This window comes from Anarrhichthys ocellatus, unplaced genomic scaffold, assembly GCF_004355925.1.
Source record: "Anarrhichthys ocellatus isolate YVR2014 unplaced genomic scaffold, GSC_Weel_1.0 scaffold6, whole genome shotgun sequence".
NCBI lineage: Eukaryota > Metazoa > Chordata > Actinopteri > Perciformes > Anarhichadidae > Anarrhichthys > Anarrhichthys ocellatus.
This window is the reverse complement of record NW_022280036.1, coordinates 6,604,793-6,632,589: the sequence shown is the minus strand read 5'-3', so window position 1 is coordinate 6,632,589 and position 27,797 is coordinate 6,604,793. Positions and strand designations below refer to the sequence as shown.

At 41.7% G+C, this 27,797-nt stretch overlaps 2 protein-coding genes across 4 annotated transcripts; one reads left to right on the top strand and one right to left on the bottom strand.

Moving 5' to 3' along the window:
• The first annotated feature begins 577 nt into the window (after positions 1 to 577).
• wt1b (WT1 transcription factor b) lies at positions 578 to 8,980 on the top strand. 3 transcript variants are annotated; one of them, XM_031846762.1, is made up of 9 exons: positions 578 to 1,779; positions 3,803 to 3,925; positions 4,708 to 4,807; positions 6,150 to 6,230; positions 6,719 to 6,824; positions 6,928 to 7,078; positions 7,300 to 7,389; positions 7,947 to 8,030; positions 8,207 to 8,980. In XM_031846762.1, exons 1-9 carry the CDS (start codon positions 1,362 to 1,364, stop codon positions 8,326 to 8,328), a joined length of 1,275 nt encoding a protein of 424 aa, XP_031702622.1. In that variant the 5' UTR covers positions 578 to 1,361; the 3' UTR covers positions 8,329 to 8,980. The 3 variants fall into 3 exon arrangements, with proteins under 3 accessions (XP_031702622.1, XP_031702621.1, XP_031702620.1); XM_031846761.1 differs by having other exon boundaries at positions 7,947 to 8,039; XM_031846760.1 differs by having other exon boundaries at positions 7,947 to 8,233.
• A 6,385-nt stretch (positions 8,981 to 15,365) lies between these two features.
• On the bottom strand, positions 15,366 to 21,317 carry rcn1 (reticulocalbin 1, EF-hand calcium binding domain). Its single transcript, XM_031846836.1, has 6 exons — positions 20,834 to 21,317; positions 19,735 to 19,928; positions 19,446 to 19,624; positions 17,328 to 17,388; positions 16,975 to 17,174; positions 15,366 to 16,724 (listed from the first exon to the last, which is right to left on the bottom strand). Exons 1-6 carry the CDS (start codon positions 21,052 to 21,054, stop codon positions 16,617 to 16,619), a joined length of 963 nt encoding a protein of 320 aa, XP_031702696.1. The 5' UTR covers positions 21,055 to 21,317; the 3' UTR covers positions 15,366 to 16,616.
• Between the last annotated feature and the right edge of the window lie 6,480 nt (positions 21,318 to 27,797).

Below are 27,797 nucleotides of genomic sequence, written 5' to 3'. Positions count from 1 at the left end.
CACACACACACACACACACACACACACACACACACACACACACACACTCCCTCCCCCTCTCCTCGACTAATAAATAATTATTCTTTTGTGTGATGTGGCTTTGTTCCAAGGCTTTTAGCGAAACAGTATTCCCAAAAGGGGAAAATTCAGAGCACATTTTTTTTAACCATTTTTACATTTTGAGTAAGCTAATAATGAATGAATCAGTACAGTCATTAACTGTGATTCAATCCAGTCATTTAAATATGTTGTTGCATTCAATATATTGAATAAAAAACTGTTGGATGTATAAACATATACATATACAAAAGATCTAACCATACCACTCAGACGCTTGTCTCGTCTCTTTTGTTTATAGCGTTGCCTCATCCATTTGGTAACTTATTTTGAAAGTGGGGTATATTTCATAAAAACATATGAGTCAGAGGAGTCAGAAATGATGATGAACGGCTGAGGTCAATAGTGTACAGATTAAAAAAACGTTTCAGTTTTGCTGTTCTTAAAATTTAATAAAAAAAAATATATATATATTTTATTTAGCTCTGAATATCTGTACTGTTACAGATATGCAGGATGTGTTGACTCACAAATTGAAAATTAAATATTACATTTTTACAAATCTCTGAGCCATACAAAACAATTAATCACAATTAGAATATGCACTTACATGGACATCTACAAGATGTGAACTTTTTCTAACTGGTCTTTTACTTACTAACTAATACTCATGTGGCTGTTTAATTGCTTCTAGTGTGTCAGCACAGTCACCTCTCTCCATCTTGCACACACTTATTCATACGCGCTAACACAAACATTCAATATAAGCAACGCTTGAACTTGGACAAAGAATGAAGAGCAACACCCACTTGTGCAAATGTGACATTAGTCAGAATCTACGCAGAAGTGCAGTCTGTGCTGACTGGGGCAAGGGAGTCATCTCCTTCTCAGCCTCCCTCGCTCCTCCCCCTGTCCAATGAGTTGTGCAGTATTTGAGCCTTCAGGAGAGTAAGGAAAGTCAGACATTATAGAGACAGAGGGACAAGGCACTGTTACCCTAACAGACTCCCACTCCAAACCCACTGCCGATACCCAGGGAGCGTGAGATTCGGCGTGCACATTTTGGTCATCGACGCTAATGCATTTATTTTTATTCTTCAGTTCGTGACTTGTGGTGGGAAAGATGGCTCTTATAGCATGTTGTGACTGCTGATGTTTGCTTCTTCAGTTAATTGTTTTTAGGTGTTTTGTTAAACTTTCAGGAGACTTTACAGTTCATTACTGTGTGACTTTTTAAGACACTGTGTGTCTTCCACCGGACTAAGATCGCTCCTTATTTGGACTGTCTCGATCTACCTTCACCAATGCTGACCGAACCGTGTGGAGCCATGTCGATGGGGTCAGATGTTCGAGATCTGACCCTCTTATCTCCAGCGCCTCCTGTGCCGTCCTTACCAGGCGCTGGTGGTGGCTGTGGGATGTCCGTTGGTGGTGGCCAGTGGACCCAGCTGCTGGACCTCCACCCTGGCACTCCCTACAGCTCCCTGCCCTCCCACCACTCCCTCATCAAGCAGGAACCAGGTTGGGGGACCACTGATCCAATAGAGGACCCTCACTGTGGACTTGGGGCCTTCACAGTGCACTTCTCGGGCCAGTTTACAGGCTCGGGCCCCTGTCGAGTTGGGGCCTTCGGAGAGCCAACTGCAGGTCAACCACTGATGTTTCCTAATGGAACCTACCTGCCCGGCTGTATGGACAGTCCTCCTGCACCCAGGAACCAGGGTAAGCCTGCTCATTACCACTCCCACCTCTGTCTTCTCTCATCAGCTTAATGTTATGTCAGGACACTAACACATGACGAACAGATGTTTTCACACACTAATCAATAAAATCCAGATTGTTTTTGTGTTTTTCCTGCTGCATGTGATCATGATGTAACTTCGTGTTTAGGGGTTGCCAACAGTGTTGTGTACTTAGCAGGATGTTCCGTGCTGTACTGGGTCATTCTGTCCCATGTCAGGAACAAGCTTGACAGCTTTCTGGTGATGCTCTGGCAGACATAACAATTCCTTTGCACTGGGCTTCTCAGCAGAAATGAAAGTTTTCAGTCACTGGCAGAGTCACAACGACCGTTAAGGCATCAGTATAAATATATGCAGGTCGATCATTAGTAAGGTTTCACCAGGTCTTATTACTGCATTACCTCTTTGTCCATTTGTCAAATGCGATGCCAATAGTTATGAACTTTTGAATGGTATCTCTTATGCATCCATATGTAATTCAAGTACATTGTATTTTCAAGTATTTTATAATACTGAATGCACACACAGTCCTTTGTCATGCATGTTGTTTTCTACAGTTAACAATAGATCTGTGACAGTTTTAAAAACACAAGCTTGTACACAAACTGCAGCAATGACAAACAGATATCACTAGCACTGGTTCACAGCAACCATAATGGTAATCCAGTATCGCGTATTCATACCAACCAAGTTCATAAAAAATACACATGTATAAATAACCTATTGAGCTGCCACAGTCAATGTTGCAGTCCTCATACAAGCTGTAGGGAACTTAACTTCGGGAGACTTAATGCATCCAGTGAATTGAAATTAGCCAAGGACAGGAGGCAAGGATGCTGAATGCGCTCATCAGCTAATTGTAAATAAATAACAACATTTTGCATTTAAACGTGTGGTTTTATGTTATATGGAAAAATGTAAATTGAAAACATTTGACCACAAGTGCAAACCTTTATTTCGAAGTATTTCTCTCGGAGAATTCCTAAAACAAAAACTAAGAATTAAGTGGAACATTTTGAAGTGATGAACTGTGAATCTTCGGGCCTGATTTTCTACTCCAAACAATACTTCTGGGATCTTTTAATCCCAACAGACCTGCACAAAACAGATAAGAGGGACTTAAACTGTTATTTATCTGGAATCTTAATCTGAAGTCAAACTTCATATCTGTTTCCTGGATATGATCTATCTACCTCTGCTGTAAACAACACTTGGTTGTTGTCTATTGGGGCTCACTACTCAGATGTCAGGTTTAAGGCTGCATGTGTCTGCTGATGTGAATTTCAGAGTCAGTATGCAGTGAGTCTTTCGTTGTTTGCTGAGTGGAATGTCATTTTTGATGAAGTGATAGGATACTCAGCGTAGTGCTCTGCAGGCTGCAGGGATTTAAATAAGAATTTGTGAGTCATTTTTCTTCAGAAACTTTTCAACAGGCCTGACTCAGGCTATAGCAACCTGTCTATGCTGTGCATGTAAAATAAACATGTAACATAAACATGCACACACATTGCATATGCTTCTATCATCATTTTCACATAGCTTTCTCGAATGCAACATTCTTCTTTAACTTTCCATCTACCCCCCCCCCCCCAAAAAAAAGAGACATAACAATTTATTGCTGTCTTATCAATGTTAATGAATGAAGAAATGAATTTATTAAGCATACATTCAATTCATCACTTCTCAACCTTGTTTTTCTACTGAGCATATTCTCCAGTAGCTCATCTCAGTCTGTCTGTGGTGTTTTTGCCAAATTTCTTTTTCCACCTGCCATAAATACTGAAACCACAAGGCCAAAGATAGATGGTGGGGATATGTTACAAGGAAATAGGATTTACTAGTTTGATGAATGTCTCTCTGTGGTAACCCTGCAGGGTCTAAGAGCTATTACCAGGTAACTGACCAGATACTGCAAGCTTTGTTTGCGAGATCTAATGACTCAACCAGGCAAATAAGATCATTTAAATGTACCATTGCTTCTCTCTTTGTTTTCTTTTTTTTAGGCTATGGAGCAGTGGGTTTAGACAGCAACCCCAGTTATGGTCACACTCCGTCTCACCATACCCCTCAGCTCTCCAGCCTGTCCTTCAAACACGAGGACACTCTGTCACCGCCAAACAACATAGGTAACTGTCTACATCCTGACGCCTTTTCACTAAATTGACTCGCAGACTGGAAGACTGTCATGTCACGGCAAGGTTATATAAATAACCCATCATTTTTCATATCACAACAGAATCACTGTTCTCCATTTTTCCTTCATCTCTCGCCGTCTCTGTCTGCACACGCATTCATAAAACGCAGGCATACATAAACACAGCCTCCCTCTCGCTCTTTAAGCATATACGTATGGTTAATGACTTTAGAAATGATAACTTGAGGAAACAGCTTTATGTGACTCTGCAGGAATGTCAAAAAACTGTCTGGGGACCAATATACTATATGAGCCTGAAAAGGACCACTGTTTGTGATTGACCCGTTCTCTCTTTGAAGGGAAGAGCTGAGCGTCTGTGCATGCATGTATGCATATGTCTTAATATTCATTTAAAAAATGTTTTTTTTGTGTTTTGTGTCTGCTCTAAAGAAACTTGAAATATACATCAAATACAACATAAACATTTTTGGGAGAGTTTTCAGCTTAATACTGGATAGTAAGCTGTAAAAGGGCAATGAAAACCTGAACTTTGAAAACTAGAAATTTACAAAATTAATTATCAACTATTTCATTAATTGATTAATCATTTCAACTAAAAGTGGGAATATTTGTCTGTTTTCTTTGTCTTCTGTGGTGATGGTTGGACAAAACAAGCCATTTAAATATGCCAGCTCCTGGGAAAATACATTTTATAGACCAAAACAATCTATTAATTATAGAGAAAATAAGCAACTTTTGTGATTGTATTTTTAGTTGACCAGCAGTACCCTGCTCCTCCTCCCATGTTTGGTTGCCACAATCCATCAGAATCCTGTCCGAGCAGCCAAGCTCTGCTGCTGAGAAACTACAACAGGTACAATTATTTGATTCTTCATGCACCTATTGTTGCTTTATTTGACTCCCGCTACCTCGAATCCGCTCTTGTTACAATTCCACTCTTCCCAAAAGTTTTTTTAGACTCCTCACTCATCAATTAATGTCAGATTCCTTCCACATGCAGCTCCCTCACTTGCTGGTCATTTTTAGAAGTGTGAACTCTCTCTGATCCTACGCTAAGCCCTGCATCTGCCTCTGCATTGTCTGGATCCTGAATCCTAATTTGTTCTGAGGTTAAGTGCTGCCCACTGGTGCTCTGCAGGCCAAAACAAACACTGAGCGATCTACTGCTGATGTGTCTGAGTCCACCCTGAGGAAAAATGAGGGGAAAAGTAAAAGAGACAAGTTCAGTGAAAGTGAAAGTTAAGTAGGGGATGTGGTGTAGTTAAGGCTGGGAATCTGCTCGTTGTAACCTCTGAATGGGCTTCCAACTTGTTTTCATTTTGATGCAAAACATCTCAAAGGGTAAATTAGGATGAAATTCTTTGAATGCCACTCCGCGATGTTGTTGGAGAAAAGGAACATGTGCAACCCAAATACTGGAACAGAAGTTGATAAGAGGAAGGAAGACGTTGCTGCTGTTAGAGCTTTATGGCATGAGCTGGAAACCCTCAAACAAACACAGAGACATGCACACGCACACGCTCTCACATACACAGCGTGAATGTGTGTCCGATATCAGTGAGTCTTTCCACAGTTTAACATAGCTCAGAGCTGATTAGCGAGCCATCACGATCCTTCCTTCAAGGACTTCTCAAGGAATGCCGTCCAGAATTCCCCCGAAACTGGTTCCCGCCTTTAATGATACTGAGGACAGAGTGATGTCATGCACTGGTCCATGGTGTACTAGGCACGGAGGCACTCACCCCCGCAGAGTGCTGCATCTCCAAGTGTGTGTGTTTCTGTTAAATGTGTGTGTGTGTGTGTGTGTGTGTGTGTGTGTGTGTGTGTGTGTGTGTGTGTGTGTGTGTGTGTGCGGTAGTGTGATCTGCCAAGGTAAAGAATGGCTCTGAGCCCATGTTTTTTAATGAAGCCAGTGAGGAGTGTGGTGGGTGGACAGGATGTGTTAATAAGCGAGCAATTTGGAGTTTCCCCTGAATGAAACGTCTTCATTATCCTTACAAAGGAAGAGAAATGACAGGAACATAAATAAGATACAATTTCCCTTTCATCGTTCATAACCTCAGAGCTGACCTTGTTCTATAACCCTTTGATTGAACATTTTAAGTTGCCTTGAAATGTCACAAACCAAATAAAGAGTGAAAATCTAGTTTTCACAAATGTAAAATGCTAATGGCTGTGCTGTATGTTTCACTCAGTGATAACCTGTACCAAATGGCATCTCAGCTCGATTGTGTAACATGGAACCAAATGAACAACCTGGCATCTTCCATTAAGAGGTGAGCCTTTGTTTTAAATTTAAATAACATGCTGTATTCTTCAGTGTTGACCAATGTTTGTGGTGGTGCAGAGGAGGAGGAGGAAGAGGAGGATTTGACCAGATGGCTGTTGGCCTACTGCCAAGGGAAATCAGGATGTGGAGAAGACTGTATTCATGTTTGTGTATGTGTGCAGTCTTGTGCTTCTATTGTATGTTTTAAAGACAATTTTTGCAAAGTAAGGCCCCTTCAGTTTTCGAGTTTAGTCGTGATAAGGATGTAGTTGTGATTATAAAGTGTGTGTGACTTTTCTCATGTAGATTAAACTCTTTGTGGTTTTAGCCTTGACTATATTGGACTGAATGAACACAATTTAGTATGTATCTGTTTACCAACCGTATCTAACTGCCTGTCTGACAAATCTATCAAATTATTTGTTTTGCTAAAACTCTGCACTCACACTTTTCAGTGTTTTAATTAATCAATCTAATTTTGCTCCTGCCTGACAGTGGCCATCCACCCAGCTATGAAATTGACTCCCCAGCCCCCCCTCCACCCATGCTCGTCAGTGCCCAGTACCACATACACACACACGGTGTCTTCAGAGGACTTCAGGTCAGTCAGAGCCAACACACATGCAATACATACACAGACATACAATAAATAAATACAAGTGAATTTCTCGACTACAAAGCCCTCTGACTTCTCCTTCCTAAAGGATGTTCGACGCGTAGCTGGTATTGCTCCACCAGCTGTGAGGTCATCATCAGAGGCCAATGAAAAGCGTCCATTTGTATGTGCTTATCCTGGCTGCAGCAAGAGATACTTCAAACTGTCACATCTGCAGATGCACGGCCGCAAACATACAGGTGAGAGGATTTGACTTTTTCCTGCCCGGGCCTCAAGCTGCTGCTTTTTATAGATTACAATGAGAAATACGTACAGGCTGTGGAGGTCGAGTTTAAAAAAGATTAAATAGGCATGGTGTATTCGGGTGGGTGAAGCAAGTGTTTGTGCTCAGGTTTGAATGTGTGTAGCTGTGATGAAAGTATATTGATAAAGCTGTTGATGTGGGTGGTTTATTTTGCAGGAGAGAAGCCCTACCAGTGTGATTTCCCAGACTGCGGCCGCAGATTCTCTCGTTCAGACCAGTTAAAGAGGCACCAGCGCAGGCACACAGGTACACCGGTGTCAAGCTACTGTATGAGTTTTGCTCCAGGGCCGTAGCTACCACTGAGGTCATGACCTCAGTCTTTTAAAAAAAAAACACGTTTCACATTATAAAATACTTTAAAACACCAGGTGGGTATTTTATTGGCAGATTCAAGTGTTTTTAGATTCAGTATATTTAATTTGACTACTTTTAGGCCGATAAATAAATAAAAGTAGGATTTTGTATGTTCCCATCAGGGTTGTATTCCTGGCAGTTTGAAGATGGCCTACCAGAAAATGTAACAGCTAACTAAAATAATACAATATGACACTACAGGTGTACCATAAGGTTCAATTTGTTATTATGTGTGATTTCTAAATGACTTGAATTTAAAAATAGTTTTTTTAACTAAACAAAAACAATATGTTTGGACTGTAAAATCTCCCTGAACAATTTTTATTTGTAATGATTTAAACCTCCGCAGTGATCGATCATCTCATTGTGTATTTAAACCTTTGACCCTCACCTCACCCTCTTCTCATGTCTGTCTCAACAAACAAACAACCGTTTGCACCTCTGTGTAGGAGTGAAGCCCTTTCAGTGCGAGACCTGTCAGAGAAAGTTTTCACGGTCAGATCATCTTAAGACGCACACTCGGACTCATACAGGTAAAACAAGTGCGTATACCTTTATTTCCTACCATTCTTTTCCCAATGAGATGTTTTTGTTGGCACACCTTACTTTAATTAATCCATGTACAACAAAACACAAGTTTGCATTCCATGAGTTGAATCAACTCAAGCAACTAAAGCAATGATTTCTCTTGTTTTTCCTCGTTTGTCAGGTGAGAAGCCCTTTACCTGCCGCTGGTCCAACTGTCAGAAGAAGTTTGCCCGCTCTGACGAGCTGGTGCGCCACCACAGCATGCACCAGAGGAACCTGACCAAGCTGCAGCCTGCCATCTGAGCAGCGAGAGGAGGACGGAGAGGAAGGTGACATTATGTCGTGCCAGCTAGTGGAGGAGGATGCTGGAGCCTGGTCAGCCGTTATGGTGCCTTGCCAGACTCGCTGGAGTGGTGAGCCCAGCTGATGCCTCCCTTTGCCAGCCACTCAGACAGAGACTCTGATGAACCCCAGATCTTCCTGATGCAACTCAACTAGAACTAGTTCTGGTTATTTGACTTAAAAACTCAGACTGAGAGGGTACAATGCCACAGTAATCCTGAGCCAAGAAGAAGATTGTTTTTATGTGAGATCAGGAAAATGTTGATACACTCTTTTGGATATTTTAGTACACTTGCACTGGCTTCTTTTTTTATTGTTAAATTCTGTCACCTTAAAAATGTGCTGGACAATGTAAACTGGATTTAGGAAATAGACAATGTGTCTTTTTTTTGTCTATTAAATTGAGATTTTTTGATTTGGGAAATGTGGAAATCTTAATATTCTTACAGTATATATACTCTCTAAATTGCTTTGTACATATGTGGTGTATTTGCTTACATTTATAGACGTTCCTTTTGTTTTTTCTGTTTTTTCTAAGTTCATAAAATGTTGATTCACGTTGTTGTCTTTTAAGAGCGTGTGCTTGTGTGTGTGTTGGTGAGTGAGAAAGAGAAGAGGTGTTGGTGTTGTCAGGTTAAGAGGCCACCTATGAGTGGTGGTGGTGGGGGATGAGGGGGGGAGGGGGGGGGGGGTGACAGACAGTAAAACAGCACCCAGCTGCAACTCTGACAGGGTGCAGGTCTCACCCTCCTAAATCTCTGACACACATCTTCATAACTAGGAACATCTGGAGCCCAGTAAATCTCATTAGAAAAGACACATACCTCAGTGTCAACTGGCTGTACTTCACTGACTGCCCCTTCTACATAAGCTGGGCCCCTACAAGCGTGTGGACACACACACACACACACACACACACACACACACACACACACACACACACACACACACACAAAAAGCACACGCATTAAAGTCCCAATTGTAAATAATGTCCTCCAGTTTGGAATGGTATTTTACATCACTGAGCCACATGATGGCAGTATCAGCCTTTTCAGTCCAGCTGATGGGAGTTGAGCTGTAAGTGCTGGAGTGTGACTGATCCCATAATACTGCTTTCACTCTTACACTTCATTCTTCATATAGTACATATTCACACCAGTCTTGCCCTGAGTGGCCACAATAAATATGTTAAAATCAACGAACGTGAGAAACAGGAAGGCGCGTTCAGAGCATGGCCCTGCCCCATCAAATATACATGATGTGGATGGAGTTGTGAGTCAAGTCTATAGGAGATGAGATGATTCAGCTACAGCAGGTAGGTTAATAAAATATGACTCAATGTATGAAGAATAGAGCAGCTGCATGGCTCTGTGGGCTAATGATGTCACATACCTGGAAAAGCAATGTAAGCATGCACATGGTATATTTAGCTGTTGGCTACATGTTCACACATAGAAACCGCAACATACATTCACTGAAGGCATTCTCTCAAACTCATAAACACACATACAGTACGTACACACTTTTGCTTCTGCATTGCTGCTTTTATTTCCATAACAGATCCTGACACTTTCCAAACTAACAGAAAGATTAAAATGCCGTTCTGCTATTTCAGGGTCACAGACTCATATGAAGTGGTGATTCAGGTTGTTTTCCAATCCACTAAATGGCTAAGAGAAGTAGTAGCTCTGTGATCTGTTTTTTTCAGCTTCTTAATCCAATGCACTTTGATTAAGAATGGCTTCTCTTTGTTCTCTCGCTGCAGGGGCCCCAGGAGGAAGAGGAAGATCAGAGGGACAGCGGAGTTCAACATTTTACTCACTCCAGTTCACTCTTAACTGGAGTCTGCCAAGGCTGTGTGGTGCGTGAGGAACCCATGCTTTAAACATCCTCATACATTACTCCCATCATTATCGCACACATTCAAAGAAACATCATTCCTACATGGATCTCCCTGATCTACATTCCTTCAATAGATTGTTTCTGATCAGAGATAGTGGGAGAAAGTATCTGATAGCACCACAAATGTCTGCACTCAGTCCCATTCTGCCAAACGTTACCACCAATCTGAATGCATGAACACACACACACACACATATACACGCATACACACTTGCATGCACACATGCCACCAGATGCCCCCTCAGCTGTACTTCTGGCTGTTTGCCTTTAAGGGGTGTCAGCGTGGGTAATCTCAGGTGACGCACACCTGGTAACGCACAGCCCAAGACATCTGTAGGACAGCAGGCCTGCTAGCTTCACAGCCTCCATATCCACGTGCAACCCAATAAAAAGCTTTCTTTTTGAATGCAAGTGTGATTTAACCTCACTGTCACAATGAAAGCCAAGAAACAAGCACAGTTCATTCAAGTTCCAACCTTGACTTTCTCCATACTATTGAGTCTTTTAATTTACTTGGTCTGATAAGGTGTGATATTGTTGTCAATAAGTCATTCAGGGAAGTCCCAGGTGCATCCAACAATATTATAAAGCTCCGCCTGTGTTTCTTTGGGTCAAAAAGACATTATTTAACCTCCGGGAGCAGGAAAGGTCAATGCACATGTAGCACGCGGAGGCCTCTATGAGCCCCAAGGGATTGTTAACAAGGTCAAGGCCCCAGAGAGGAAACTAAATGGGGCTACAAGGAGGCCTGCATGCAAAAACAGTGCTACACCAACAGGAGGCGCTGTCAAGAAGAGTTCAAATGTTTAGTGAAGCATGTTGTTAGTTGTATTCCCAGACAGCATCCCCCCTCCCCTCGGGCTAGCTCTCTTGTGCAGAGCTGCTGCTCCTCACAGTCTGAGGGGCCTAGGGGTTCTTGGGGGTATTCCCTGTGGTAAAGCAGGGAGCCTGAGGGGCTCCGGTGTGTAGGAGCTTTGGGAATGCAGAAGCCTTGGGGGCCTGGAGCTCAGATGGGGCCTAGAGGGTAAACTTTCTCACACAGGGAGCAGAGATGTAGCAGATACATAAAGACAGCAAGGGGAAAACACCTTGAGTCAGATATGCAGGCAACAGCCGGGAAGATCCCATGAGGGTACACACAAACACAAACACACACACATGTATGTGCTATATACTCTAACCCAAAACCAATATGTGGGCCAGCAAATAGAGTGTTTTTAAATATTCCCCTCTCTCCTCAACCATTCTGTCTTTCATCTTCTCCTCTTTTCTCCCTCCTGCTGTCTCCTCTATTCCGCTGGAAGAAATTAACGCCTAACAGGATTAGATGTGTCTCTATCATGTGAGACACAAGATCACAAACCAACCCAAGCCCCCCTGGGGAACGGCGGGATGGGAGGGATGAAACAAGGCCACGTCTCCCCTCTCCTCCCCTCCATCCCAAAGGTATCCAGATGCTGGGACATGGGGAGAGACGACCAGAGAAAGGAAACAGGCAAATGTTGACAAATGGAGCGAGAGAGGCGTTTTTTGCAAAGATATCAGTCTCACTTGGATAGCATTGTCTCCACCCTCACTGTCATGAACTCCAAAACTACTACACTGTGGGCCACTTTGCCCGTCTTTTAATTAGAACTTGAAAAGTTTCTCTCTGCATATATCATTATAAGATATACCTGCCAGAATGAGTGGGCAACTAAAGCGGCGAAAGCAGCTGCGTAAAAGCTGTTTGAAACTGATTTTGAGTCATCCTGACCTCAGTCCAAAGGGCTCCCATTACTCCAGGAGCAGTTACAATTAGTTACCAACTCACTAGGTTTATCGTTCCTAAATTGAAATGTATTGCTCTTTAAAGCCTTCTCTCTAATTGTGTAGTCATTAATGGCCGATTCCATATCTACTCTACGTTGATGGGCACATAAAAACTCATGATGATAGACGAGCACAAGTGCGGTTGTTAAAACGAGAATAAGTTGCCTCTTGTTCTGTTTCATCACCACTAGGAGGAGTAGAGACCCGTGATGGGCCAGAGGAGGGATAAAGACTTTCTCCGACATGTCATTAAAGATTGATGGATTCCTTCAAGCTTCATTGTCCAGAAGTAGAAACATGTGAGGCGCTGAATTAGCCTACATTCAACATGACACGCACATAATCACACAACTTGCACAAACACAGAGGGAATGGTCTGCGTAGCATCAGGGCTGTCGCCAGCATTTTAGAAAGGCTGAGGTCAAAGGTTCACCAAATGTAGCCCCTCCACCACACACCAGGAAGAGGGTGATTTGGATTTGGATTTTTCAAATTGTTATATAAATATATATATTTTCCATACATTTTAATTTCCTACATGATGGTCTGAAGACTGATTATTCCACACTGTCAGGAATACAATTCTGAATACTTCATTTATTGCCCTTAAGTGGTCACATTTAATCTTATTGAGTCTCAAAATACTCTGTTCGTTGTGTGACTTAAGTAAGATTTATTCCATTTAATGTTTTTTTGTTCCTCTTATGATTATTTAAGAGCTACACTTGTTAGTGATTGGCTTTTCTAGATGAATGATTATGCTTAAAAATGTAGGTGTGTTTTAGGAGGGGAACCTATTTTGTGGCAGACTTTACTTGAAAAGCCTGGAACAGGAGATACATTGATTGCAATGTGATGTAAAATATTTTTGACCATTGAAACATAATTGTTTGGTGTCTTTGAAGAACATCGGCCTTTCATATACCTTTTTGGCTGTAGGAAGAAAAGTCCTCCCTTTAGATTGGTAAAGCTGCTTAGTTCACAGAACAATGCCATTGGACCTCATTAAACTATATATACATATTAGCAAGTAACTAATCATGATGGTGATAGCAATAATAGCAATAAAAATGACATTATTCTACATGTTATATATTATATATAAGTTCTTCTGTGTGTGGTCAAAGCATGCACTTGGCTCATTCACTGCAGTTTCAGCAATAAAAACTATGATCTGACCTCCATCGAGAAGACAATGGGAAAGCATGTTAAGGCAAAGAAACATAAAGTTCAGCCATTCAGATTGGTAAATAATAAATGTTTTGTCTAAACCGCTCAATAATGAACTGAGATTGTATCATTGTTTTGCCATTATGCTTGTTATTATATAATGGATTGAACGCCTGTTATGAAAGCGTCAGCACGGGATGGTTCAGATGTCCCAAAGATCATTACAAACACAGTGGGCGATAGAACTCCCCAGGGCACAAGCAGCAAACACAAGAGATGAAAGACAAAAAATGAGGGAACTTGGATTTATGCAGCTTAAAAATAGGGCATCATGATGACAAGAGTCAAGAGGAGCAGGGGAGTTGAGTTGCACTGTATAGTTTATTATGCAGGCAGTTTAACTGTAGTAGTCATTTTGGGTTTGCTGCTGTTAATTGCTGATATGGAAATGGCAGTGTACTGTGAAAAAAAAGCTCTTAAAAGGAGATGCAAGACTAAGTGAAAATTATACTGGGGGGGCTTCTTAGACATTAATGTTCTACACTTTATGACCCTCCTCACCCACTGTTTCCACCCTGTTCTCACCCAGAGGGCTCATTATTATCAGTGGAGAGGGGTTGATCTACACAGACACTCATATGAGAGCTGTCTGAAGGCATTACTGTACACACACTCCCCCAGTGTGAATGATTAGGAACCTATCATAAACAGGAGGGGCAGGCTGTTAAACATGACCGCGAGGCAGGCTGCACAGATAACCCATGTGCCCCCATCTTGCTCAGGCAAACACACATTTGGTTCTTTTACATCTGCGTGCACCACTAATACTCATCCACCTTCTCTCACACACTGGCGCAGACTTACAGATGCACCCTGACACATGACAAACCTCATATGCTATTTGGAGGAAGTACATTGAGCTACTTAGTGTTTTAGGCCTCCCAATTATTCAAATGCATGATGCAAGACTGACCCCACACTCTTTAGAAAGGCAACAGAGCAAAGATTAGATTATCCAACAGACATTATAAAGACTAAAAGTAACAAAAAACTTCAACACCACAGGCAACACCTCCACTTTGAATGTTCCTCAGACCCGGAGCGTTTTGTTAGATGAACAAAGAAGGAATTAATCTGAAAACAAATCGGTATTCTTGGATGAAGCTGCACAAGTGGAGCCACGCCAGAATATGGTAACCTATTTCTGCAAATTTATATGAAATAAACATTGTTACCGTCATGTCGTCCTCTTAAAAAGTTATCTAAACCTGGAGAACGTCAAAGAAATGTATATTAAAGTCAGAGCTGAATAGCTTTCCAGACATTTCTGTCTTCTTGCAGTCATGGTCTGACAGTGTTTGAGGAAGGCTCTACATCACAACAGAATAACACATCCCACACGTACATCGCTCTGTCCCTTGTTCCTAATGAGCTTTATCGCATTGGTCCCGCTTGACTGGTCTTGCTAACTGGCACACATATATCCATATGTTCCACATGAGCAAGCAGAGGGGACAGGCTCGGTGGCATTGCTGCTTTCTCAGTTACAGCTCAGAGTTTTACTGCAACAGCCAGCAGCAACAGCAAGTCGGCTTAACTCCGTCTCTGCTGCGAGTGTGCAGACTGCAATTGGTCGTGAGAAGTGTTAACAGCATCCACTTGTTCTTAGTGTTCAATGAGTCAAAAGCAGACTTGGAACATTTGAATGGCCCAATACCGATATAGTGCCTTGAGATACAGTATGCCCATGTGAAACTTCAAGCAGGTGCCAAGAGAACCAAAAGAGAAAAAGACGAAATAACGAAACGGATAAGTATAGTATAAGGCTACGCTATTACTTTACCTGCATTGTAGGGTGGTAGTCGATATATACACTAATGTACAATAATTCAGTTGATTAAAGGAATTGTTTTGCTTTCTTACCCAGAGTTAGGTGAGGAGATCAACACCAGTCATCCGTATTGATCTTCTTTTCCAACTCTAGGCAAGAAAGTAGGTGCTTTTAGCAAAATACAGAATTATCCCTTTAAGCTGCGAGCTATCATATTCATGCAGAGTGTATTTCTATCCTTGAACAGCAATACTCAAAATGGAAATAATAACAAATTCAACGATTATGCTTTGCAGCTCAACACAAAATACTTTTATTTATCTTGACACAATTCATGAGCATGTGCAGTGTGGAAAAGGAGACATATTGATGTGTTTGTGCCCATGTGTGTTGAGGACTATGAAGGCAATGAGGTTTGGGACAACAAAGCACAACAGAAAAAGATGAAAAGGAGAACAAAGGTTGAGTGACATTAATTTGACTAAAATTACCAAATTTCTGGATCTTTTCATGAGTTGCATAGTTCTATGCACCTGCCATACAAAGTACCCATTAAGAAATATAGAACATTTAATTTAAAAACAAAAGAGGACTTTCTGATGTTACAAAACATCATGTTTATACTGTATGTACAATGCCAAATGCATGTAAATACATTTGGTACATCTAATACAAAAAGATGACATCTTGAGTGATGTAACAGGTGGAGTTTTGGTATTCAAACCAACACAGTACTGAAAAAACAACCTTAAATAAAATAGACAGTTGTAAAAGGAAGAAGCTCAAATGTGAAAATGAAATTTAACATGGAGCATACTGTTGGCCTAAGTATACCAATAAATACATTTCAAACTAAGTATGAAAAAAATAAAATATTTCACAGGCTACACGTAATCCAAACACGTGCAAAAACCATGCCATTAATTGTCAGTTAATAAACATTTCTTAGCACTTAACTTATCCAAAAACAACAAATCTTTAAAACCACGTGGCCAAGAAACTGTAAACAAAGAAACATAATTTGTGAATAAAAACAATCACTGTATTCCTCTCAAACTTGAGGTACAGAAGAGATTTGATAAATAAATAAAATCAGAATAAATGTTTTGCGCTGTAGTTTCACATTAACTGTTCTTGTATATTACAATTCACCTAAAGCTCTGCATTGAGCTTCGACGGATTTATTAAAGACTATCTACACGGATCTCTGAGGCAGTGAAGCCGGCGATGCGGCTGGAAGGCACCGTCGATAAAGAGTAAGTCCACCGTGTCTGGCTTTGCTCCTGAATGTCAGAAACGGAACCGAGACGGACCCATAGTGTTAGTGGTACGACCAACCCTTACCTCTCCTCTTGTTTGGCATCTACAGTGTTAACTTACGATCCAACACTCTGACGTCTGTCCCACTACTACGAGGAAAGGATGGAGTGGTGGTCGCGGAGATGGGAGGTGATGCACAAGTCTGATTTGGTCTTTGAAGACAAAGATGATCACCAACCCTCCTCACACACACGTCAGAAACGGCACCGAGTGCTCAGAGCTCATCGTGGTTCTTGGTGAGGTCCTCTCCGTAGTTTGTGGCCTGGCTTCCCACAAACATGTTCCAGTTTTCAAGGATCTCCTCTTTGGTCAGCATCTGGTCCTGAGGAGGGAGGACAGGGGAATTACAACATAAGTAAGCCTTATACTATAACAATATCCGTATCAAAATATATACGAAACAGAACATTTTCTTTTTCTCATTTGAAGGCCACAGCAATGATGATAAAATATAAGTTTGCACCCGTAAAGTTTTTATTCGTGTGGAATTGTAGTGTAAACTGAAAGACCTCGTACACAAAAGATGACAGGAAATGGATCTTAACCGTGTTGATGCAGATGACACTACGCACCTTGTCCTGGTCAGACTCGTACACCAGATGTCTGGCCTCAGCCTGGGCATGGTCGTAGTCTTGTGGCATAATCCAGTGGCGGATTTCGTCCTGGTCCATCTTGCCATCTTTGTTCAAGTCTCGGAAGTCCGAAAACTGTTCCCTCTCGGTCTTGATCCAGTCCGGCTCCGGACCCCCGTCCTCATGGGCAAACATGTCGGCTGAAACAGCAAAGGACAATGGAAGTGAAACATTTTGTTTCACTCAGGTTTTTACGGTGTGGTTTTATTGCATTAGGTAGCCTATTGCTATCTAAGGTTAATTAAGCTTAATTAATGTATCCTCATTCATTTCAATGTACTGCTTAAACTTACCAATATACTCATCTTCATCCACGTGTCCGTCTCCATTCTTGTCAATGTCCTCCAGGGTTTCCTGCATATAGAATACGTTAATGATAGCATAAAAGGGAGGCACACGGGTCAACATTAGTGGAACTCTCACTTTGAGTAATAAAAGAAAAACATGTCGCCCCCGGCAAGAAGAGGGGAGGTATGAGGGTCAGCTTACAGCTGGGCTGGCAGACTGACACGACAACAAACAAAGGACAGGCTTCCCTGCTGATGAGTGCCACATTAAAAGATGATTTACACTTTAGCGAACACCGGCTTTTAAAGCCCTCGTAGATGGGATTCTTTCTCACATCCTGGATTTCACAGAGTGTGAAGTTGACTGAACGGTTACTTAAAGGCTTGCCGTGTGAGCTGATCATTAGTTCACAACCACACACACACACACACACTAATTGCAATGCATATTGGCACAACACACACGCAGCTACACAGATTGAAATCACTGTATGCATCACCTGCAGGTGAGATGCCTTCGCTGAAACATACTGAATGATTAAAAGCCATGTGGCTTCTGTAGTCTAATAGCTGACTGATAATAAACAAGAACCTCCATTCACCCAGTTTCTACACCCGCTTAACCTGTGAAAGGTTGCGTGTAAACAAGAAAGGATATATTCATAGAAAATAAAAAAAACCTATAGACTAGTATAGACCTCTGTAACCTCTGACAGTGCAAGAGATCTTTCACATGGCATACAATAATTGACCTGGACAAACATAAATGTAAGCCAGCTTGACGAATAAAATGTAATGTTGTATTCAACATATTTATGGTTGCTGGGACAAATGTGACAATGTGTTTGTGATATAGATTTTAAATAACATCCAGCTCTACTATGCATTTGACCTTTATGTGATGACAGCAGCAAGAAAGACATAGTATATGCAAGTCTTTGGGGAAAGCAGAGGAAGTGCAACACTGTACATGAAAAGCTAACTTTAGAGTAGGAGTTAAATACCAAAATGTTTGATCTAAATGGTGCACTAATACACACACAATTTACTACCACTAGCTCCTGAGTATTAAGAAATTTTAGATGGAAGAATCTATGATTCTTCATAACACCGCATCAAAAGCAGCAGGTCGGTAAGCAACCTACAACTACGTAGGACGCTCTGTGGCGACATGAAGGCGAACCACACATGTTTTTAGGAGGTGCACTGAACTAAAGCATTGCTGGGACAATGTAAACGCAGCAATACAAAGACTTTATGGAATACGCCACTCCAAACTACCGTGATGTTCCTCTGGGACACTGCGGAGGCCACACAAGAAAAAGAAAAGAAACCTATCAGTGTAATGCAGTGGAGGTCTCTGGCCTCTGAAAGCAGATCGCAGCAGGTAGATGTGAAGCCGAACATTTGAACAGAGTCCTCCGTTATGTGAATGAGTGTGTAGGTGCACAGTTGGCACTCAGTGAGATGACCTCGTGTTCCTGCAATACAAGCTCCATTAGTGACCTTTCCTGGTATCCTACAGTCATGTCCTTTCTAAAGCGTCTCTTTATTTCCTTTCCTCGTATGACTACATTAACCTCTTAATATTGTACCTTTAGCCAGATTCACCACAATCAGTGAACATACTGGATGAACAGTTGGTAACATTTGATGATGTCACAAAAATGAGAGATGAATTATTAAATCTGTCAAATGGGTGGTACAACTTTTATGAACAGAGCAGCATAGTGCATCCACTGCTAACATTTGCCACGCAACTGTTCCATGAAGCCAAATTTATATTTAAAGATCGAGTCTTAAATGGGACAGTCGGTCCGTCCCACTGGACCTGTTCCAAAAAAATTACAGAAAGTCAATCATTTCCTGGCCCAGTTAAATATTCATGAAGGTGTTATCCAAATGTAGCACATTTATCAAAGTGGCCCATCAGATAAAAAGACATGGATTAGAAAATCAAATCTGTTCCTGTAATTAAAGAACATATCTTAGTGGAGGAAATCACATAACTCAAATTCAAAAGAATTGTATTTTTTCCAACATGCAAACCTGAATGTCTAACACTGTGCTTAATGCCCCTTTCTAATTACACTTATAATAACCATGTGGTTACAGAGAGCTTACCAGAACCACAGTATCCCTCATGTGTTCAAACTCCTCAGGGTGGAGGAAGGATGTGAACTCTTCTCGGTCTGCTGCCAGGTCCCCATCCAGATCAGCTCTTTTAAACCTCCTCTCATCACGAGGGAGCATCTTCTTGAAGCTAAACTGGTCTGTTGCTTCCTCAAACTCCTCCGGGTTGGCTAAAGAGGTGGAATTAAAATCAGCTTACTGGCACACATATAAATAGCTACTTTAATACTGTACGTTAAAAGCAAATTGAAGTGGCGTGAACAAAAAAACTCACACATACCAAGGTAGTATCCGTACGTGGCTTGCTTGTACTCATCCCACGATATCTTGTTGTCTTTGTTGAGATCATAGTCCGTCCACACCTTTGCCACATTCTCATAAACGTAACGCTTCTGGACACGTTTTATCCAAGCCTTGAGTTCAGCTGTGGTGATGTAGCCATCCGCGTCATTGTCTATCCTGTCCACTATTTTACTGGAAGGCAAGAGAATAAAAGAGAGGGAGCATTTGTTAGAGTTATCAGATATACTTTCAATGCTCAAACATGATGGCAAAGATCCAAAATCCAAAATAAAAGATAGTGAACAACAAGTCTTTGTGCTGGCTGACCTCAAAACACTGATCTATTATTCTTACAAGCAGTCAGGAGACAAAACAAATACATATTTGGTTGCACCACTTTTAAGATAAAGGGACGTGGCATCAATGAGACTACTCCTGTAGGGAGAAGCAGGCAAACCCCCATTAGTGAAGAATGCAGTGGAGCTGGGGTATTCTTAGACCTGGTGTGCCACGTTGTGATGTTACAGGGGTCCTCCCACTCTCAACACCACAGGAAGCTGTGTTTTTAGAGGGTAAGCCCATTTAGCCAACGTGTGTTACATGGTGCCAACTTGTCAACCAGGCAGTGGCAAAAAAAAAAACCCACTTCACTTTGAAGCACACAAACAGAACCACGTAGCACATGAAGTGCAGGCCTATACACTGCAGGAAGTGACAGCAGCTCTACATGAAGACGGTGTACTGTAACACGACTGTACTCGAACTTCACCACTTACAAATGGTTCTTTAACGACGATGTATAATTAAGATTTCGGCTGAGCAATTAACTCTATAGCAGTGTGTGCGACTAGTGCTGGTGGCGCAATAATGCACCGTTTTATATAGCCGTGTCGATTTGCTGGCATGCACATCTTTCTCAGGCACTTGTGCTCATGTTAAATTTGAATGTCCTTATCCTGAACGGTTACATGCAACAGACCCCGTTAGGAGAAAAGTTGGTGATTTACAAAAACAAAAGCTCAAAAGGAGCCCGTGATAACAACACCAAGACTGGTATCAAGGTCAGTCCATGTGTCAGAGTATTGACATGTCCTTACCCAAGCCTGTCCTTGCTCTCATCGGGAGTGAGCTGGTCAAATGTCCTGGCCTCCTCTTTGCCAAGAAAGGCCTCATGGTCGTATTGGAAGCTTTTGTTTTCTTCGAGGGCTGGCCTGCCCAATTCTGTGTCGTGAAGAACTCTGTCTTTCCTTAACGTTGGCTTACCGTGCACCACAACAGTGCACAGAAGCGCAGCGCACATGAAGCTGAAGACGTCCATCAGTCAGGGATGAAGCTGGAGGTTCCCAGTTGTTTCTAAACAGGCCCGTGACACCACAACGAGCAAGCGGCTGTGTAGCCACTTCCACTGCTCGTGCCGACCCAAATCAACCGTGTTTCCTCTCTTCAGCAGCGGTGTGCAACAATGTTGCAGCTGCGCAATAACCAAACCTGCAGACAGGTCCACTGAGAACACCTACGGACCTCACTCAAACGAATTTAGGCAATCCGGTCCCCCTTTTCCTAAAAAAGGGATGCAACCAAACTGTGATTTTCTACTGCCTTATGTACACCCAATCACAGTGTCCGTTTCAGGCTAAGCCCAGCCTCGCCGCTGACAGCAGCCCTGCCATTGGTCCACGGGATGTCGGTAACACGAGAGGGATTCAGGCGCCACGTTGCACGCTAACGCGCAAACTCAGTTCACTGTGGCGTCAGTACGGGTCAGTTTGAAACCAGTAGGGAGGGAAAATAGGACATTGTTACAGGTTTGCATCCTGCAGAGCTGCTTCTTTCTTTATCATGGTTGTGTTCCCACTCTTACCAGTATGCACCCTCCATGACGGTGTGGCTGTGTGTAAATGTATCAAGCGTACAGGTATGTGTGCACTTATAAACAGGATTCAAGCCCCCATTGCTTTCATTATGCAACCCCACCCACAAATATGCAACCCTGTATAGTCTTCTCCCTGCTGTAGTTTGTAATGTATCAAACAAAGCTGGAAGTTGTTGAAACTAGAACCAACAACCAACAGGGCACCTGGAAAATATTTTAGGTGTCCCCAAGAAAGTCCTGTGTGTTCAGTCACAGTGTTTGTGTGTGTTGAAGCATAGGTGTCTTTTCTTTTTACTAAATAAAGTGAATACTGAGTACATAAGTGGTAATGATATACTATGATACGAACGTTACTTAAAAGCACATTACATCATCTAAAGAGTGAGCGAAAATGAAGCTTAATGTTTGGTTGCTGTTAGGGGGGGGGGGGAAAAGCTTTTTCATCATTCCAATATCTAAGCATATATAACTTGGTTATTTTATATATATATATATATATATATAATAATAGCTGCTGATTTAGTTGGTTCCACAGAAGTAGCTAACCCGTAGTGTTTAAATTTAGGGACTGTAGGGAAGTGATTATCAAGGGTGGAAGAGTTATGCATTTTGTTTTTGCTTAAACGGTGCTATAGGCCATTGTCACAGTAGCCATTTTGATGTCATTGTAGGGTAAACAGGTGTAATTAATGACATTAATTATGGCCCTGTTCCATTAAGGTGGGCCAGGGCCCTGCTATTGTGCATCCTGGCTCACTGGAATGGCGGTGACACTAAATAGAATGGGACCATAATTAATTGTATTAATTACACCTGTGTTTACCCTGCTATGACATTTCAGAATGCCTGCTGTGAAAACAGCCTTTATACAGGATTCAGAGCAATAATATAGCAGCAAACAACTATTACTAATGTAAAGATACAAAGGAGTAATGTCTGTGCAAAGAATGAAGTGGCTCTCTGTCTGTGTGGTATTATCTGAGCTTCTCCTTGATTTGTTGGCATAGCCAGGCGTGCCTTTAATGCATGTTAGCATGTCCCACTGGCTAGATCATGACCTCTCTTCACTGCTCTGATATGGGGGTGATAGCTGGTAACGCTATCTCAACAGGCTGCATTGAAGCGGAAGCATAGCACCTACCCTCTGGTTGCCCCTCAGGTAAACAATGTTAGCTCTGTTGGCACTTTTCCCATAGATGGCGCTGTTAGCAACGTTGGCCAATTATATCTGGCCGTGACCATGTTGAGCAGTTTAGAGGCAACAGAAAGGCCTCCAATCCTGTATATAAGCATCCTCCCGTAAAGTGTCAATAAAGTCCAAGACTCAGTTCCACTGGTCTATCACCAGCTCATGGGCCACAACAAAGAAGCGAGATGCACCAAGTTGAAGAAAATACTTTTATTTAAACAAAACAACCCAAATTCAGCCAAACTAAAGATGTACTTAAATGATTAGTGTGAACGTCAGTGAAACCAGTGGTGTGTGGTTAAGTGATGGATGTTTGTGTACATGTGTGTTGGAATGTTCGTAAAAACAATACCTATCCAAGGCAGCATACCCAAACCAATTCAGGTCCCTAGAGGGGAGAAGCAGAGAGCTGCAGCAGCCAGGGGGCAGACTGCTATCAGGGCTTTATAGAATGAAGAGCAGGCACAGGTGTTCCCAGATGCCCTTAACAATCCTCTGCCACCAAAACACATGACAAGTCTGATACAAATGCAAAGATGCAGGATGTGACTGATAGACATCACATTCTCAACAAACAACAATGCTAATATTAACAGCAAAAAAATAGCATTACATACAACTCATAGCCAGCATAATAAGCTTACAAACTGGTATCGGATCATAGCATACGGAGATTCTTTGAGTTGAGGTATTGGGAGAGAGAAAGTTGTATCAGTGCATCCTGTTGTTAAATCTAGACAAGCACGGGTCAGCGACACTACATGTAGCTCTAGTCCAGTTGTACGTGTGTTACTGTGAGGGTGTGGAGGTGTCCCTGTTTTGTTAACTTAATGCTTGCGACATGTTTTAAGAAAGACATCGAAAGAATTTGCACGGGGAGGGGGGTGCGATCATATCTACATGATGACGACTAGAAGAATCACATTACTTAGATGCATCTTAACTAGCTGTAATATGGAAGAGCAGACTCTGTACCCTGGAAACAAGTTGCTGACACTGCCGTGCCTAATCCTTCTTCGTGGGCAGGAGAAATGTGTACTTTGCCATTCATCAGTTGCATAATAAGCCAACACATGGCACTTTGCTGTTTTGCATAAATAGTACACCCCAGTTTATTATTATAAAGGGGCCCTGGGGCTAACTAGCCTCTTTATTCTATTAATGAATAGTTAATGTATTTAAATTAGTCCTGCCTGGTCAATTTGAATCAGTGTGTTGTGCAGACATGAAGAAATACAAATGTTTTTCCCAGTGAGATGCATCTCTGAAATCTACTAAAAATATGTATAAATAAACATAAACTTTATATAGTCTGGTTTATATTAATACTAAATACGCATTGATATTAGACAAGCATCTCTCAAGCTTGATCTACAAGAAGACATAATATTTTCTGTGAGCAATATTATAGATGTTTAAACCTCAGCATGCGTAACTCACTTGAATTAGAATGTATACCATTTTATCCCAGATAATAGATACTTTTGAGGCACAGCCTATGTGTTGAAGGTTATTGGGAAGTAAGGATTAATCTCAAACAATTGTAGCATGGCTGAACAACTGCAGACATTAACATGTTGGAGAGAGAAAGTAGTTGGGAAGAGTGGCTTTCAACATGAATATTTCACAGAGGAATAGAAAGGGGAGGGGGTTGCAGCTACAGGGGTGTTCAGTTAACCATGAGATTACACACACTGCAGAAGGCATTTGGTTAATGTAATTAAGAAAACCCTATGGTGGGAGACACAGAGCATTAGCGTCCGCGATATACAGTTCTGTTTTGGCCTTTTCCTGCCCCACGCTCACAGCCACAACCTGTATTTATCTGATTTACTTCTTTCTTTTTTTTTTTTTTGCAACAAAAGCTCTTGTTTGTTAATGCATGAAAAATTCATCTGAACTTGTGAATATTTAAGTGCTTATGAATAACTGAGATGTTACACTAATTTATTGAAGTGAATATGACTGTTACCAAAAAGCTTCTTTTTTTTTTTTACTTTACTTATTGGTGGTGGTACACAAAGTATTTACCAAAAAAGACATGCATCTAATCTGAGGGTAAATATTCCAGCAAAGTTTCATTCAATACCTAGTAGAAAAATAACCAGTCTCTCTTTTTTTTTTTTAACAAATGTACCCCTGTTTTGGGTGGTTAAAGCCAGAATGGTATGGAATGGTAAGCTGAGTTTGTTGCTCAGGCATCTGACCAATTCAGGTACATTTTAGTGCTTTGCTCTGTGCTATCAGTCAGCTGCAACTTCCTGATTCGCTTCAAGCTGCTCCATTGCAGCTTTAAACCAGAGAGCAGAAGGAAAAACACTTCATAGAACAAGACATTTGAATACAAGTCCTTGGGCTATGGTAAATAATAACAGGCATTTTCTTTTTTTTTCTGACATTTTATAGAGCAAACAATGATTTGAATTATTGAGAAAATATGAATCGATAATGAAAGTAATTGTTAATTGACATTAACAGTCTAAAAAGCAGATTAGACTAAAACAAATCACTGGCTGACCAACAAACAATGAAGCTTATAATATAACCGTGTGCTGATTGTAACAGAGCAGGCCTCCCCCCGTACATCATCTTTGTAGGAGAGAGAATTAGGTACATTTAATGTTGTTGTGACCTTTGAAACTACAATGACATTATTTCTCAATTTTAGTTTCACCAAGTTTTCTCCATTCTTTTTAACAAATTGTTTGGCTTTGCGGTGTGTTCTTGGGGCTTCCCTGTGCTGTTCTTAATCAATATGACTTTTGTGTCACCTTCTCCACAATCATTTCCTGTCTGGTTTTAGGTTGGTTCGTGGAGGAGTTAAAGTAGAATATAGATTTGACTCAACAATAACAGGGAATATAGAGTCTCTCATCACACAATTACTCTCCACAATTTCCCTCCCCCTTGTGAATTCGCATACTTACAATAACTCACCGCCCATACTATTCTGGATAGATTAATAAACTTCTCATTGCTGCCACATAGGAGAAAAGAAACCTTTGCTCTGTTTAATGACAACTGTAAAGTGGAGGCAATCATGGGATGCCTCCTATGACATTTCCCAGTTCCTGTCCGCTCCACTTATCTTAGACAAATGACTGTGCCAGGCCACTATCGAGATGAAGCGCTTTCCCCGAGTCATTACATCTGTCATCAGGGCCATTTGCATATTGAAAAATCTGAAACAATAAACGACGCCTGAGCCTTTAATAACTGTGAAGGAATCATATTTGGAAAATTGCATTGAAGCAATAACCTTTTCTCCCTGTAATTAGATGACAGAGAGGTCCTGGTTTTAATTAAGTCAGCAATTTATAGTCGCACAGCCATACCTCAGTGTGCTGATTAGTATAGGAGGGATCACAGAACAGCGTTGCCTCAATTTGAACAGATTTGATCTAGTAATTACTGTGTTATATGGCAAAGGCCGCGGCAAGTCTCAGACTCAAGACTCTGTTGATGCAGTGCTCCGTGAAGCATGGCCCTTCCCATAGTTACTCGAGCTGCAAATATGTGGCGAACAAGTGTCTGTCTGAATAGTTCTTCAAAAGAGGTCATCAACAAAGGACATAATGTTTGAGGAGGCATATTAAGGTGGGATTGTGAATGTGAGGCCCTGTGTGTGTGTCTGTGTGTGTGTGTGTGTGTGTGTATGTGTGTTAGAGGGGATTTGTTTAGGCGCAGCATCATTTTATGCCGCATCTTAATTGATCCCATTGGTCACTGTTAAACGTTAACATTTGCACGAGGGGGCAGAACAGTTAAGGATGCTGTTTTAGAGCTGTGTTAATAAACATGGCAATTTACTGTCAATTTATGTCCTGACAGGTCGTAATGAAGACCATGAAAAGAAGATTAGCTGGAGCTGTTACAGCAGACCATCGAGGGACCGTCATCATGACACTGTAGGGACCAGCGCTTGTTGTGTGAGCTGGCACCCCTCTGGCTTTCTGTAGCCGTCCACATGATTGACATTAATGGTCCAGTTTTCGGAAAGAATGGTAAATTCGTGTTGTCTCTTTTGAGAATATGACATTCATCACATTACACAGACATGCATCTATAGGCTATCAGAACAATAGCACATGGCAGCCCCCTTGACACATCATTAGTGACATCAAACAGATGCTTGTGATCTGTGCCGCTAATTTCATTAGCTTCTCCCGATAACCACAACAGAGTTACAGTGTGGTAAAGGTCTGTGTTGCATCCGAGGAAGAAGTGATTTTTTTATTTTTTTACATTTGTGTATGCCTTTCTTCCCTACTATATATTTAGTTTTGACTATACTGTGACACATTATGGGCGGGAGTGATGTCTGTAGAATTGAACAGGAAGCACACACACCTGGTAGAGATCAGAAGAACGATGCATGTAGGCTCCTCGTGTAGACTTCTCCCAATCTAAGCAATGCAAATCCCAAGGGCCTAATGGGACAATGGGGTTAATTAATCCCAGAGGACATCTCAGATTGAGGAGAGGGGCTCCTCAGCCGCCTAGATCTTTCCCAGATAAAGGTCATGCTTCACAATAAGACGATGCATGTGTTGCCCCCCTGAGTACTTCTCATCCTCTCCCTCAAAACATCTAATTTGATCGCCTTCCTTCAATCAGCATAACTATATCGCCTAAGAACAAACCCTGAAACACACTGGGACATGAAGTGCTAATACTAAATGCCGTCCCCAGGCTCTGAATCATCCATAGATCTGTGACAAAGGGGCCTCAGAGGCAATGGAGTCTGGTGCTAAATGTCCGCCGCTGGCTGAACATCATTTGTGTGCTGACGTTAGATGCTAAAGACTGTCTCTAGGTCTTGGCTGCGTGTCTGTGGCCTGTGATTTATGGGTCATCATTTGGGTGACATTTTCCGCTGGTCCAACATTCTAGTCGGTTGATGTCACATTACTTTCTTTACACCTTTGGACTGTGGCATGTTTCAGTGAAACTGTATGAACTGTGCACACAAGCCATAGATGCTGTTTCCAGCCTTTTT